Here is a 15,917-nt window from a genome sequence, read left to right as displayed (position 1 = left end):
TAAAAGCAGTTACAAAGATTAAAAGGGTTCTGTATGAGGAAAACAAATGACAAAGACGTTATGTGGATCATTCCTACTAAGCAGTACATTTTAATGTTTCCACAATTAAGTGCGTGTTTTTCCAATGTCTCTGTCATACTATCATGGAAAACTGACAATGCATTTTTTCTTAATTTCTCCATCCTTCAATAAAAATGTCCAGCAAAATAATTTCTTTGAAATATTGTCATAATTTATAATCATTTTATAGGTTTTCCACTTGTTTTCAACTTCACTTTTTATCCTTGTTAATCTTTTGTCATTTTCTTGACAAAAGTCAGTTTCTTTAATGACATTATCATTCAAATGATGTCATTTACTTCCTTAAAATTCTTTCTTATTATATTACATCTTAAAGCTTACTACAGTATATTAATTTTTAAAACATTGCAGAGATCAGAGGATACTGTAAAGCAGGAATGAGCCACATCACTGTGATAAGCAGAACAAACACACTGAAATGAGCAAGATGAGCATGAGATCATGGAGATGGGACACCATGAAGACACTGACTTACTTACTGTCCCGGTATTAACGATACAAGAGCCTGATAGGACTTTAGCAATAACCAAGAGAAAGACAAACAGACCGTTTTGAGCACAAACACAGCAAAAACCTGCAGCGGAGGAGTCATTAAAGAAGGAATAAAAACCTGCAAGTCTTGAAAAAAATGACATCCTGTAGAAGGAACTGCACAGTTTATTTTAAAGAAGTCTACACCAAATAACACTGGGATTATTTAATATTTTGAATAATACATAGCTCTATTATTAAAAGTAATCTTTTTAATATCTCAGTTGTATCTCCTAGTCTCCAATGTCTCAAACTGTGTTCAGTTTCACAAAGATGCCTTAAATTAAAGATCTCAGTATGAACTTCATTTCTCATCAAAATATGTCTGAGAAACAGTAAGTTCATAGCTATATAGATTTATATGTCACAATATGTCTCATTCATGTCTTAAGTCTCCAAAGTTGTTTCACGGAAACGTCTGAGACAAAGTTGATACTTAAATGAAACATAAGTTGAAACTCCATTAAGTCTGTTGAGCTCTCAAGGTAAACTTTTACACTTTGTTAGCTGAGCAGGCAAAGCGATGAAGATGGAGATGAAGCACACCTGAAGCCGAACAGAGAGATGTTTTGGCTGATGGAAGGGATAGAGGGGGTGAAAGAGCAGGTGTTGATCTGGAGGTGAGACAGGTAAGCAGACCTCTTCTTGGAGCTGCTGCCGGAGTTTGAGCTCACGCCCTGCGGCATGTCACTGTACAGAGAATCAGCATCTCCAGGCTTCTTCACGTAATCACCCGGAGGCATTTGACTGACAAAATGAAGAAGTTTTGTTCTGAAAACCGAGCTTGGGAGAAATCTTAAATCTGATCACTTAGAAAACAATACCATTCAAAAGCTTGTGGGCAGTAAGATTTTTTTTTCTTTTAATCATCAAATTGAAAAGTGACAGTAACAGATTTAATGATACAAAAGATTTATATTTCAAATAAATGCTGTTACTCTGAAGTTTCTTTTCCTTAAAGAATGATTTTTGGAAGGATTTTGGAGGATCACTGATGTGACACAGAAGAGTAGAGTAACGGCTGCTGAAAATTCAGCTTTGCACAGGAATAAATTATTTTTTAAATATATTAAAACAGAAATAAGTTTTTTAAAAATTGTACTAGAATTTCACAGTATTGCTGTTTTTGCCTTGGTGAGCAAAAGAGACTTCGTTCAAAAACATTGCAAAATCTTACTTACCCAAACGTTTATGTAATACATAGGTTAAGGAGCTTGTTCAAATCCTTAATTACAGAAATATGAGCAATAATAATAACCTTAGCAATAATTAAAGCTCACACAAAACATAAAAACACAGTTATAAAATGAAGAAAAGGGCAGACAAACCGACAGAATCTTCTGTGTACGTCAGACTCAACATACTGACGCTGTCTGTAGCTCCTTCACAGGGGAGAAAAGACAACAACAAAAAATATGCAATTAGCGCAAAACATCCAGAGAAAAGCATAATAAAACAAATCTGGATATCATTTGGTTCTGTATGTGGAAGAAGCTGTTTGCTCCAAAAGGTTCATAGTATTAAAAAATAGCCCTTTGGAGATTAAACACAAGAAAGTTTGGATGACATGAGGGTAAATGGTGATAGAATTTTAATTTTGGGGTGGACTATCACTAAGTAAAGTTTAATAATGTTTCAGCTAGTGAGTGGTCTGTAATCATGTGACTCACTTGTATCCCCATGCAGAAATGCCTAGAATCAGTGCAAGGACCAGGATAGAGCCTGCAATGGCCCCGATGATGATGTTAGTAGTGATGATGCCTGTCAGAGGAAAAGAACAGTTAATGTGTAGTCACAGCAACTAAAAGTCAACACTGACCAGCAACCATCTGGGCAAACTGGATGTAAACATGATTTATATTTATGTTAGATACAGAATCTATAATCTAAAAGTTTGTTTTGTCCAGTTAACCGCATGCCAAAATCAATCTGAAATAAAAACAGATAGAGACAGAAACTAGAAAAAAGATTTAGATTAAAATTTATGACTCTTTCTGTCCACGGAGGCTGTATATTAAAGGCATACAATCAAATCCATAAAACAGGGTATATGACAAGGTTTATAACAACACAGCACAGCAGACAAACTCTGCTAGCTTTCATTCGGACAGAAACACGGAGGAATGATGGGGCGAGTGAACGACAAAACGACAACAACTCAAATCTAAACTCACTGTCACTCCAGCAAAAGACATGAGCCTGTCCACAAAGAACGAGTGCGTATAAACAAAAGCCATGAAACAGAAAAATAAAAAGAGAAATTAAAAGCGTGTGAAATGTGTGTGAGTGGTAAATGAACTGTTGAACAGGAATATGAAAACAGAACCGAAGAATAACAGACTAATAAAAAAAAAATTCATTTTTTTTTATTTTACATTTTCAGCCCTCATATATTTAAATATATGTGTTAAACAAATGTGGTTGTATGCTCTGAAATAGCTCCGAATCATTTTTGTTTGCAATAGCAGGAATGAATAAAATTTAACAGTCAAGTATATCCAAAATGTTTACTGTAAGAATTAATTTAATATAAAAAATTGTGTAAATAATCAATCAATTCTAAGCTGTTTTTCACTAAATAAATTAAAATGATTAAATAAAATCCTTCAGTGTGTTAATATTGCTGGTGCCACTGTTTTATGTTGTACTTAAGAGAGCACCTTACTAGTGGTAAAATCGATTAATGTATCCATTTTATACAAATGACTTTTGAAATATGCTTTGACATGGCAGATCTTTAAGCTTTAAGCAAGTGATGAGCTTGTGTCATAAGCAGTTTTTTTATTTTTTTTATGTGTGTTGGTAAAGGATCTCCAAATAGTGGAACTGGCTCTGCATATCATTCTCTTGTGAAGACTAAGCAAATGTGAAAGTTTGGCCTACCTGATGTTTTGGCTGTGGGTCGCACCAGCAGGTAACTCAGAGGAGAGCTGGAGTTACAGTCCTCACCTGCCCAGCCCAGGTCACACACACACCTGAGCTCATTACTGCACACCTACAGCACAAACACACACATAAAATAAACCATTTATATAGTCACAGCCATTAACAAAACAGCAACTAACTAAATCTTTCACTACAATAAAAGAAGAATCAGGGACTTTTACATACGTTTATTTACATATCAGGGGTATTAAACACATATTTGATATTAACCATTAATATGTGACCCTGGACCACAAAATCAGTCAAAAAAGAATAAATAAAAATAAATAAGCTATCCATTGATGTATGGTTTGTTAGAATAGGACAATATTTGGCCAAAATACAACTATTTGAAAATCTGGAATCTGAAGGTGCAAAAAAATAAAAATATTGAGAAAATCGCTTTTAAAGTTGTCCAAATGAAGTTCTTAGCAATGCATATTACTAATCAAAAATAAAGGTTTTGATATATTTATGGTAGGAAATTTACAAAATATCTTCATGGAACATGATCTATACTTAATATCCTAATGATTTTTGGCATAAAAGAAAAATCGATAATTTTGACCCATACAATATATTGTTGGCTATTGCTACAAATATACCCGTGCTACTTAAGCCTGTGTATTGCTGTCAATCCAAAAAAAATAATCATGATTAACCACATCTAACAAAAAAAAAAATTAAATAATAAATATATTTTCACAATAAATCTTATTTTCCAAATTAATGTAGAAATAATATAAAGATGGTATATTTTAAATATTTGTTTAGTGGCATCTTTATACTATATTCTCTACTTTTTATTAAGTATTATGAATAAAGGCCAGTATTAACAATACCAATACTAATACTGATGCCTCTGGATTAAAAAAATATATATATGAATACAGCTACTTGTAAAATTTGTACTATTAGGCCTAAACTATTACAGAACATTAATAATTCTTGTAACTTTTAATTTAAGTGAACTTAAAACAATCTTCACATAAACCCATTACCCTATAATGTCACATTTAGCTGTGCCTTTTATACAGTATGTTGTATAAAGTGTAGTAATATAGTGACGTTTCTTTTTCTATCATTATCAAGTTTCTCTGTTTCCCCCCCCCCCCCCCCCCCCCCCCACTTAGTTTTATTTGGCACATTAATTTTTACAATAAATAAGAAAATACTATTTCACATCATAAAGCAGTACAAATTTTCTTCAAAATTTACTCATGGCATTTGGCACATGTGCATATGCACATTTTTTTTAGCTGAAAGTGGATCAGTGGGTGACACAACTGTCACAATTCACACCACACACAATCTCTCACCCCATGTCCGGAGCAGATCACTCTTTCGTTGGTGCCGGGGCACGTGCTGAAATTGAATTCCTGCACTGGGAGGCATTTGTGGTTAAAGCAGATGCGATCCGTCCCACACGCCGTTCCATCCTCTACGTATCCCAAATCAGTGTCGCCATCAATCAGCACATGACCTCCACTGAAACATGCAAACTCACTTTAGGAAAATCAGTCACAAAGAAAGCTGAAGAGAGTGTGTGTGTGTGTGTGTGTACCTGCAGTCCATTGAGGCGCTGTGCTGGGCCACAGAGAAAGATGTCAAACCTCCCTGTAACTCTCCTAGTCTGGGTGCAGGAGAAATGTTGGAGCACAGCAGGTATCCACAGTGTACATCCCTAAAAACACACACATGCACAAGTTTAATCTAGATAAGTACATAAAACTAGGGTAATCCATAATAAACTAGAAAAAAGTGGAAAAGCATAATTTGCAAGCCTGGAAAAGTTCATAGAAACTCATAGGAATTTCTATTATTATTTGTATTACACATAAACATACACTTTTTGTGGTATAGAAAGCCTGTTACTCTTATTTAGTAACTTCCCCATTAATGTGGTATGACTGTCAAACTCACTGTTTTTTGCACTGAATCCAGGTGTCTCTGTCTCGTCCACAGTTGCCCTTCTCTGTGCCCTCAATGTTGAGTTTCTCATAGCAAAACTTTTCAGCCGATGTTGCTTCTTTTAAAACAGAAATGTCACACTAATCATAATTACATCAAAACCACTAACTAAATCAATGTTTAAGTACTAAAATGAATAAAACAAAAAATGAAATAAAATTATAGCCAAATAGAAGAATGAACACATTAAAATATTATTAAAAACAACTAATAAAAACTTCAACAAGTAAAAAATGGCAAAAGCATATAACAAAAGTGCTAAAATTATCAAATTAAAATGAAATATAACATTTAAAAACAAGACAAAACAAAATAATAATAACAATGTAATGGCTTATTAATAATATTAAAATAGCAGTCACTCACTCTCTCCCCAGAGGTATTTGCATTGTCTGTCCTTGGTTTTGCATCTGCCATTGAAACATCTTCCCTAAAATGAGTTGAAATGAAGAAAAATAGGTTACAGTGACATATAGAAATAATATAAAATAATAAATTATGACTGTTTTACTGTATTATATACACATTTGATATATAAAAACTCACTTGGTCTTTCTCACATGTGTACCCATCCATCTTGTGCAGGTTTGGAGGACACTGTGAAGAATATATATAGTTTTACACTTTAAAGCATGTTTACAATGGCATACTGATACTATCTACTGTTTTTAAAAAAGTAGTACACAGTATATATACCAGGTATAGTAGAATATGTGAAATTTATCCTGGTATGACCTACTAGATTTGCAGAAATGTGCAATATACAAATGAAATAGTGTCCCATAAATGAATATTGCAAAGTGTTTGACATGAACCAGAAGCAATTTCTTGATTACCAAATGACTGCCATGCCTTTAAACAGATTAAAAAGATTAAGATGCAAAAAATTATGATGAAAAATGAATTGTGATGGGGTTTTTTCTCATTCTGATGGCACCCATTCACTGCCTCATTTCCATTTTCTGAGATTTAGTAAATTTTCCGCAAATTTTCTTTTTTAAACTATTCCTTTGATATATTTATTCTACTGCTGTAGGATGTGTTGTGAGATGTACATAACAGTGCCCTCACCTGGCTGGAGTTCCCAGTGCACATTTCCGGTATGTCACAATCATTGACAGCCTCACGACAAAGTACACCCATAAACTCCAGCTACAGAGATAGCACAAAAATCATTATAAATCACACACAAACAGAAGGCTACAGAGTTTTCTTGTACAACTCAGCGCCTACCTGGCAGTTCTTACAACAGAGACCATCACTGCATTTGGCTCCCTGAGTCAACATACATTTCTTGCAGCAGTTCTCTCCTTCTCTAGCACACTCCTGCAGAAAAAACCCCTCAGATTACATAAGAAGTGTCAGATTAATGTGATCATGATGTTGATGTAAGATCACTCACGGCTGGGCTTCCACAGTCACACTCCTCTCCTGCCTCCACAAAACCATTTCCACACTCTGGAGGATCCAAGAGCTACAGAACAGAAAAGTTATGTTATTTTGCACATTTTTATTTGTTTATTTATTGGACTATTATTATTATTATACAAACTTATGACCTGTTTTCATATGTAATGAGTAAAATAATTTAAAAGATTAATATATATTTATGTATGTGTGTGTGTTTTAAGGGTTATATAAAGTTCATAAGAAAAGCATTGATTTGAATTTTTTCAACATTTACTGGTAACAATATCTTAACTGTTCATTTTGATAAATGTGCATCCTTGCTGAATAAAAATATGAATTTATATTGAAAAAAAAAATCTTCCTGTCCCCAAACGTTTAAATATTATTGTATATATAAAACTTTGTGAATAAGCATTCCAATTTTGTGTAAATCCGTGGCACATTTTTTTAGTTCTGTGGGTGCAGATTCTGTCTGGGTTTGGTGACGTACTAAGGAAAGTGATTGCTATGAACACACAGACAGAACTGTACTGGGTTTACCTTTGAAGGTTTGTTGAAGAGACACGCACCACCTCCACTGTTCAGGAAATCATGATACTCTTCCACATTACAGTCAGAAAATCTCTTGGGTAAGTAGAAGCTGTTAGAGAGAACCACAAAGCACTAGAGTCACACTGCCTAACTTTACTTCCACCCCCTTTGATTCACACAACCACCGAGAGAGTGTTTGTAATGCTAATCAAAGTCTCATAGAGCTTAAACTAAAGCTTACCTCAGTCACCATGTTTACATGCACATTGTTTTCTGGTTAAGGCATTCTAGCCCTTATTTTGAAAACAATTCCTGAATGCTGCACATGTAATCATATTATAAATAAACTAAGATATGCAGATTCTTTCCCACTACTCCTATGTGGAAATACTGGAGGCACTTACCAACAGAGAATTATTTTTCTTTGGCCAGATGTATGTGTAAATGGACAGGATATTCCAATTACAAATAAAAAGCATTTATCATTATTACGGGGAAATGCCAGCTGGTTTATTCAGATTGTGGCAATCAAGTTAAATCACATTTACATGACACATACTCTAAATAATCAGAGTACAACCAAATTCCAATATCAAAATGTTCATGTAAACATGGTCACTGTTGAAAAGTTCTCATATTATTGCTAATAAATATGGGCTTGGGATAGTGAACAAGATTAATGTGAACATCAGTCTGGTTAGATGGGGAAACGGTTACATGGCTACTGACTCATTCAGACCAGCAGAGGGCAGGACTCAGACACAAAGAACAATAAAGCGTACAAACAAAACACAAGGGCCAGAGCAACCAGATTTGGTGTAAATAGTCATTCCCCTGTTTACAGGCAGATCTTCACCTTTTCAACAAGGTGGACATGTAGTGTATTGCATTATAAATAACAGTTGCTAAATGAATTCACATCTACAATTACATTTATTAATTTAGCAGGCACTTTTATCCAAAGCGACTTACAAATGAGGAAAACAACAAGCGATTCATCATAAAGAGGCAAATAAACCCAAGAAGTACTGATAATACAAAGTTTCCAAAATTGAAGACATCTACGGCCTAAAACAGGAATTCCCGAACCTTTTTGTCAGATGAAACCCTTTTGACCCAAAACATTCACTTGAAGAACCGCCTGAGATGTTCATTTATTATGTGTGACCCTGGACCACAAAGCCAGTCTTAAGGGTCAATTTTTTTAAATTGATATGTATACATCACATGAGAGCTGAATAAATAAGCTTTCCATTGATGTATGGTTTGTTAGAATATGACAATATCTGGCTGAGATACAACTATTTGAAAATCTGTAATCTGAGGGTGCAAAAAAATCTAAATATTGAGAAAATCACCTTTATAGTTGTCCAAATGAAGTTCTTAGCAATGCATAATACTAATCAAAAATTAAGTTTTGATATATTTACGGTAGGAAATTTACAAAATATCTTAATGGAACATGATCTTTAATTAATATCCTAATGATTTTTGGCATTAAAAAAAAAAAATTTTTGATTCATACAATGTATTTTTGCCTGTTGCTACAAATATACCCGTGCTACTTGTGACTGGTTTTGTGGTCCAGGGTCACATATCAATAATTAAACAACACATATGCATGTTCATGGTTCTCTGATGTTGGTTAAAGGTATATATATATATATATGATTATGTAAGCTTAAACAAGTCACATTCATTCTTTAGTGTTTTTAATGTTTATTTTAAATAAATTTCTAAATAAATATTTTAAAATTTAGGTCCCTTTATTTTAGGGACCATTTCTCATTAACTAGCTGCTTATTAGCAGTTAATTAGTACTTATAAAGCACATATGGATGCCTTATTCTGCATGACCATATTTTAGTCATGCACTAAAATATGGTCAAGCATATATTATTTATATTACATATTTTCTTATGAACACCCTGCAGTTCATGAAGCCTAGTTTGGGAAACCCTGGTCTGAAATCCACTCTTTCTTTTAGGTGAATCCTCTCTGATCCTGATGACACGTTCAAAGCTTTTAGTTCCTCATTCATCTATCTATCCATTCACTACACCCTCCCTTAGATGAAAATCACAGTTTATCCACTTGTAAACACAGAGGTGTGGCAGCATGCTCAAATCGTACGAGAACACTGAACGCTACTCAGCCTGTATCAGCTGCGTCGCTGCCCTCAATATCCTGCACAGACCATTCCGAAGCAGTAAGCACTATTCCAATCTGTGACAATCTGCAACAATGCATTTTCAGGAAGCCTTAACCGGAGGCTGAGAATCAATAAGTGCATATCTCACATTATGCCGTGTGTGAGTGGTTACTCTTCATTTACCAGACGCTGAGTGTGTTCCTGGAATATCGGGGGCACCTTGTCTTACCTGCTTGAGCATGGGTAATTAATTTTAAGGTGTTGCAGACATTTTCACAGGATTGTTAACAGCAGGGAGACACACTTAAAAGGGGGAAAACAGAGAGCACAAAACATCCTGCCACATTAACACTGAAGTTAGTGGATCAGATCGGACATGCAGGCTGCACGGAAAATAAACTTCTCAAAACATCCATCAATGGAGAGACAGATCAACATGAGCGTGTCTGTCTGAATGGCCATTGATACTAGTGTTAATAACATGAGCCGTGAGAGTGTGCTGCAACTTTCAGGAAATGATGGATATCTATATATATCAAAAACAACCCAACTACATCATATGTGCATGTTGAAACCAGAGGACTTTCTCATACTCAGAAGTTTGGACTTTTTCTCCCAATAGTCCCATATTCTCCTGATAGTGAGAAAGTGCTTAGCTCGGTGTGGTGATTGATTACAACACTTTTTCTCTTAGTTTTTGATCATCTACACATGATATTTCAGTTTAGAGGTCCAAAGGAGGAGTTACTGACTAATATATGTGTTCAGAAACATGATTTGTGAAGAGAAGAAGTCTTATTTGAGAAGCTAAGCAAACAGCAAGACGGAGGGTGAACACACATTGAGAGTGCTGGTGTGAATTTCAGCTAACGTCCTGTCAGTAAGCCATTAAACATCAGATGAGATATCAGTCACTTTTGTCACTGAAATTCTGATTATCTAATTGTATTAGAAAAGCAGAATTTTGTGTTAAGAGGTAGACTGTGTGTGTGTCACACAGGCTTTATGACATTTGACATTAGCATGAAATCATGATCGATCTGTTCTCTTGAGTGTGAATGACTGCAGACACTTTTAAACACTTTAAAGGGGTCATATCACAGAAAATCACATTTTCCTTTTATAAAAAGAGTTACATACTGCAAGGTTTGGAACTCAAAGTTTCCTCCACATTCCAAAAAGAATGTTCTTTAAACGAAACTAACAGCTAGTTATGCAATCTTCATAGTTATGACCACACAAGGATGCCAAATGGATTTCGGTGTGGATTGTTTTTTTGCAGAAAGGCTTTTATTTAATTGTGGGCTAGTTCAGACAATATTGGACCTGACAGCAAACCCAAAAAAGCCTGTTTAATTCCAAGAGGTGGAAAATACTGAAATCTCAGCTAATATGATCAGGCTGAAATGCATATGACCCCTTTAAACTTAGAGGAGCCCAATAATCCTCTCTTAACGAAACATGTCCCATAATGAGCTATCAGCCGAATTAAAAACCAGTAAAGAAGAGAGCACACAGGAAACTGCAGAATGTTCCAACACAATGCAGCTTCTGCTATATCGCTCTCTTGACTGAATGCTATTAGATGGAGTGAGGGGCTGAAGTGACTCAGCAGTTGACTGGTCGACAGGACACGAGCGAGTAGCATGACACAGCCAAGCGTCTGCTCACCTGCTGTCCCATTCGGGATCGAGGGGAAACGCAAAAGGTATTAAAACACACGGATAAAGACAAACCAACACACACAGACGCACACTGTGACATGAACAAACACCTATCGCATCACACGTATCTGACATCACATCACAGCATTTCTCGAAAGACCACTGTGAACATTTCTGACTGTTTTAACCATATATACTAAATGTGAGTTGTGGTTTGCTATGCTGTTAAGACAATTTTTCACTTTGACACTGTTTATGAATATTAGATTGCTAAAAAAAAAAAAAAGAGCCAGTGCAAATTTGAAACATGAACAGTGACATGTCAAAATCCACATGTGAAATGTCAACAGTGGAGAGCCAAACAGAGAAAATTGGACTAAAATGATCAATAACACTTTCTGACATTTTGAGGATATCATTTTCTAATTTTACACAGGAGTTCATATGTCAATCTTACAAAAATGTCCTATTTCACCCCAATATCAAAAGAAAAATACAAATGTTTGGCACAAAAGAAAACAGAATTTTTATGATTATAAAAGTTTTATTTGTGCAGTGATTTTTTTTATGATAATTACAAAGATTTACATTAATCTGAATTTAACTGGAATTTTTGTGTAATGTTCAATTGTGATTCTTATTACTGTAATACAATAAAAATGTATTTAAGGCAGCACAAATTATGTATGACAAAGTAAATAAATAATAATTATATAAAAACAACTGAATGAATATTTCATATTTTAATTTTGACTTTAATAATTATATATATATATATATATATATATATATATATATATATATATATATATATATACATACAGTAGTATTAATTGCACATTACATTAGTAAGAATTGATTTTAGGGTGAAATGCTAATCTGAAATGTGCTTATTTTGTGGAAGGTTTTGTGAGATTCACCCTAACAGATTGTAATGCTAATTTGCCCACCCATCAACAGTCTGTGAGGTTCCCGTGAAAATGAAAACAGGACACAGAAATGAGTAAGCACTGGGACAGATGAATTGAGAAACCAGATTATTTACTGCCACCTAGCTGAATTCATGAAAATGAGTGTTTAAATCTGTCTCAAAGGGTGTTTCTCAAACAGAAGACTGCATCCTACGAAGGCTGCATATCTCAGCTGCCACATCATCAAACGTCGCTGAAGGCCATCTCAATCGGAAGGACCCTTGGAAGACAGCCTTCGTTTCGCGTCCTTCATTCAGCTGAAATGAGTCAGCACTGAGCTTGTCTGAATTTATTATGTAATCTATGACAAAAATAATGTTTTCGGATATGAAAGGATAGCTGTTATCTTTTGTTTCGGTGTAAATTACATACTAAATGCTAAACTGCCAATAACTTAAGCCACAGAGAGATTATAGACGGCTGTGATTCATTGCATTGCATTAATAGAAAGCCAAATAATATAAAGATATGTAATACAAAGTATTTTTCCAAAACTACGTTTTATTAGTGTTTTTGTGCCGTGAAGGTGAGGGCGGGAACATATGTGACATAGCCACGTGCACTTACTAGACCGTCTTATTCTAGCGCTTATATGCCGAGGAGGACTCTAGCCTACAAGACTCTGAAGGACTGAACTAGGAAGGACGCAGCCTTGGTAGGATCCAGCCTTCCATTTGAGAAGCACCCAAAGTTACTCACTAGCCGTGACAGAAAGTGTTATGGATCAGCGAGTGGCACAAATCTCAAACACTTACTTTGACTACATTTAATTTAAAGTTATTTAAGCAACAAAACACAGGAACACAGACTCAGCACAAAGCATGACAGGCTGTTTTAGTAAGACTAATATGCATTTCCAAAAGGGTCTCAAAACTTAAGTGAGTTTTGTGTGTGTTAGGAAATCTGGGAAATCTGCTTTATTAGAAACTTACCCAACATCATCCATTATGCAGCCAGACCATTTATCTTCACATTTGCACTCCCCTGTGAGGGAAAGACGGATTACAGTGACAAACTATGAGAGTCCGTATGTGTGAGTACTGCTGTGTTTACTGCCAAAGCACACACATGACAAATATAAAAGTGAGAATAGGAAATGAGAACACTCACCATTTAAAATGCGTTTCTTATCAGAAAAGATGCCGATATTTTGTCCCAGTGACTGTGCGAGAGTTATGGCCATTTCTTCAGTCTTTCCATACTACAAATAAGGGAAAAAAACACCCAATAATAGCCTTTGAGACAGATTCATTTTCATTAGTTAAAAGTGTCTTGCACAACCACAACTACAAACCTCATTGACTCCGCCTCCTTTAGTGAGTGAACAGACTCCGCCCATGTATGAGGCTCCTCCCCAGTTGCTATGAAAACGGTTGCCCCTAAAAGGAGAGAGAAAACTGATTACAATGCCACTTTACCTGATCATAGAACTAATGTATGCTGTGTGTTTTCTTGATAACTCACGAGAAAAGGTGGACAGAGTCACACTTTTCTTTAATAAAGTCTCTTCGGTATTTCATAAACTCTCGTAATGTCACCATAGGATCGTCGTTGATGTTAAACCTGTTGTCCGCTGCCCACGTTTCCATCGCAACCAAGACAATTCTAGTGTTGAGTTGCTCTTTGAAGTACTACAGATACAAACAAAAATGATTTTATTAACAACAGGTGAATAAACAATTGCATCTCTTCCATATAAATCTGAAACCAGAAGACACACGTGACGACTGCAGAATAATGGATCATTTTTGTTTTTCATTCATGAGCTCAGTTTAACATATTGAACAACAGGCTAAAGCAGATAAATCCCAACTGTCTCTCACAGAGAGAGAGAAATTGAGGGATGTTTATGTGGCTGTCAAAGGCAGACAAACAAACAGATAAAGCAGCTCATGACGTGACTGTCAGACTGCACAAGGTCTATTTGTCTTGGGAAACCGATGAGGATCAGCCTTCTGTTTAATAGCTATACAGTCTAAGAAAAAATGATTAAAATTCTGTATTATTAAAATGAATCAAAGAAGACTATGAAATGTACATTACTAGCAACTTACCAGATCAGCCATATTCACAACAGATTTGGCGTAGTTATTTGTCTGTCCAACGGAAAGGCGATGTTTTTTGTACTGGGAAAAATGAATGTGAATACATAATAAAATGAATGCATTACAGGCATACGAAAAAAAAAAACAATAAAAAATTTGGTTAATAATATATTTGTTAATTATGTCCATAATAGACTGTTACTCATCTTACCATCAAATGATCATTTATGACCATCAGCTCTATATATTTGGTCTCATCTGCAACACTCCATGGATTTTGTGATATCTGTGTGAGAAATTTGACAGTGCATTATATTATATCATCACCCTGCAGCATGCAAAACATGCTTACTGCAGAGAAACAGCTGATCAATACATTAGTGCTATAAAGAGTTCACAGCCCTGCTGTAAATATTTCATGAGTGTAGGAGAGATGGGGAGGAGAAGAAAGACACAAGAATCAGAAAGAGAGCAGCACTTTCAACAGCACTGAAATCACATCAGATAGTCAAAGCTTAACAGAAACACACACCCACAAACACAAGCCATGAGTGTTGAGAGACAGTATACACACCTGTCTCTTTTTCCTTCTGTGGGTGGCACTGGACAGTGGAGGGTTCTGGAACGGTGACTCTGCCAGGTGAACTTAAACAAATATTAACTATCAGTATGAACAGTTGAGCATAAAGTGCATGCACACAAATCTAACACATTCTGCTTTATTAATTATACCCCATGGGCTCTTATTTATAGTGTACTCATGCTATATACACAATACTTTAAACTTGAGAATGGTTCATACCTGCAGAAATGAAGTCCTCTGGGGGGTCCAAACCAGGAGACTGATAAATCATGTGCACATGAACCTCCTCCTACAGGGAAGGAATGCGAGGAAATGATATGATTCATATGTGTCAAACACTCCTACATAACACTTAGTGAGTTTGATGAGACACTTTGTTCAGTTTCTGTATAAGAAAGAGACATCTCTGTCAGAAGTTTTTAAATTGTCTTAGTTTCACAGTAAGCTTCAAAGGACACTTTTGGTGATATGATCATTTTCTCACAGAATCGGTGATCCATAATAAAGCCAGTCACATTTTTATTGAGCCAATGTGTTGTCTAAATGTTCTAAATGTATTAATTACAATATTTGTAGGGCTGAACAACTGTTTAATATTTTTTTACAGCTTGTTACAGTATGTTACAGTTTTGTTTTTTGAATTAATTTTACCCAAACGATTTTTTTAAATGTTTTTTACTTTAAAAACCAAATTCACAAGTGTAATATCTAGCTTATTGTGAAGAAATAGTTAAGACAATTTAGAAAAAGATAAGATGGAGAAGTGGACGTTTTGACTACCGTTTGCTGAAGGCTCTAAAATATGCAACTTGATTTGCTTGAGATAAAGCTTCGTGTTGTTGAAATGACCAACAGAAAAGGCCACGGTGTGATTCACACACTGTTAATTGGAATAATTATCCCCGGCTTTGTGTTTATTTACTTTTTTTATTATGCAATAACAATACAACAATTACAAACACAAAGAGAGAACAACAAAACAAAAAAAACAATGAGGGTTACAAACAATAATCCAAAGCATATTAAGTTATCTTATAAGACTTAACCATAAGA

The 15,917-nt window shown here is 35.1% G+C and overlaps 1 protein-coding gene across 1 annotated transcript in view; it reads right to left on the bottom strand.

Moving 5' to 3' along the window:
* LOC306887257 (disintegrin and metalloproteinase domain-containing protein 22-like) overlaps positions 1 to 15,917 on the bottom strand; it is a gene marked incomplete at its 5' end in the record, with an annotated part of 58,690 nt that overhangs the window by 6,377 nt on the left and 36,396 nt on the right. The window contains 21 exons of the mRNA XM_079444871.1: positions 1,159 to 1,359; positions 1,941 to 1,994; positions 2,283 to 2,373; positions 3,496 to 3,607; positions 4,857 to 5,025; positions 5,102 to 5,221; positions 5,461 to 5,566; positions 5,875 to 5,938; positions 6,055 to 6,105; positions 6,580 to 6,660; positions 6,742 to 6,834; positions 6,911 to 6,982; positions 7,459 to 7,558; positions 13,169 to 13,220; positions 13,347 to 13,437; positions 13,531 to 13,615; positions 13,701 to 13,867; positions 14,291 to 14,362; positions 14,493 to 14,567; positions 14,856 to 14,926; positions 15,084 to 15,153. Of these exons, the coding sequence (XP_079300997.1) occupies positions 1,159 to 1,359; positions 1,941 to 1,994; positions 2,283 to 2,373; positions 3,496 to 3,607; positions 4,857 to 5,025; positions 5,102 to 5,221; positions 5,461 to 5,566; positions 5,875 to 5,938; positions 6,055 to 6,105; positions 6,580 to 6,660; positions 6,742 to 6,834; positions 6,911 to 6,982; positions 7,459 to 7,558; positions 13,169 to 13,220; positions 13,347 to 13,437; positions 13,531 to 13,615; positions 13,701 to 13,867; positions 14,291 to 14,362; positions 14,493 to 14,567; positions 14,856 to 14,926; positions 15,084 to 15,153 (1,997 nt within the window). The remainder of the gene's footprint in view (positions 1 to 1,158; positions 1,360 to 1,940; positions 1,995 to 2,282; positions 2,374 to 3,495; positions 3,608 to 4,856; positions 5,026 to 5,101; positions 5,222 to 5,460; positions 5,567 to 5,874; positions 5,939 to 6,054; positions 6,106 to 6,579; positions 6,661 to 6,741; positions 6,835 to 6,910; positions 6,983 to 7,458; positions 7,559 to 13,168; positions 13,221 to 13,346; positions 13,438 to 13,530; positions 13,616 to 13,700; positions 13,868 to 14,290; positions 14,363 to 14,492; positions 14,568 to 14,855; positions 14,927 to 15,083; positions 15,154 to 15,917) is intronic.

This window comes from Barbus barbus (genome assembly GCF_936440315.1).
Source record: "Barbus barbus genome assembly, chromosome: 21".
Taxonomy (NCBI): domain Eukaryota; kingdom Metazoa; phylum Chordata; class Actinopteri; order Cypriniformes; family Cyprinidae; genus Barbus; species Barbus barbus.
Note: the sequence above shows the minus strand (reverse complement) of the source record. Positions and strands in the feature narration are given on the sequence as shown.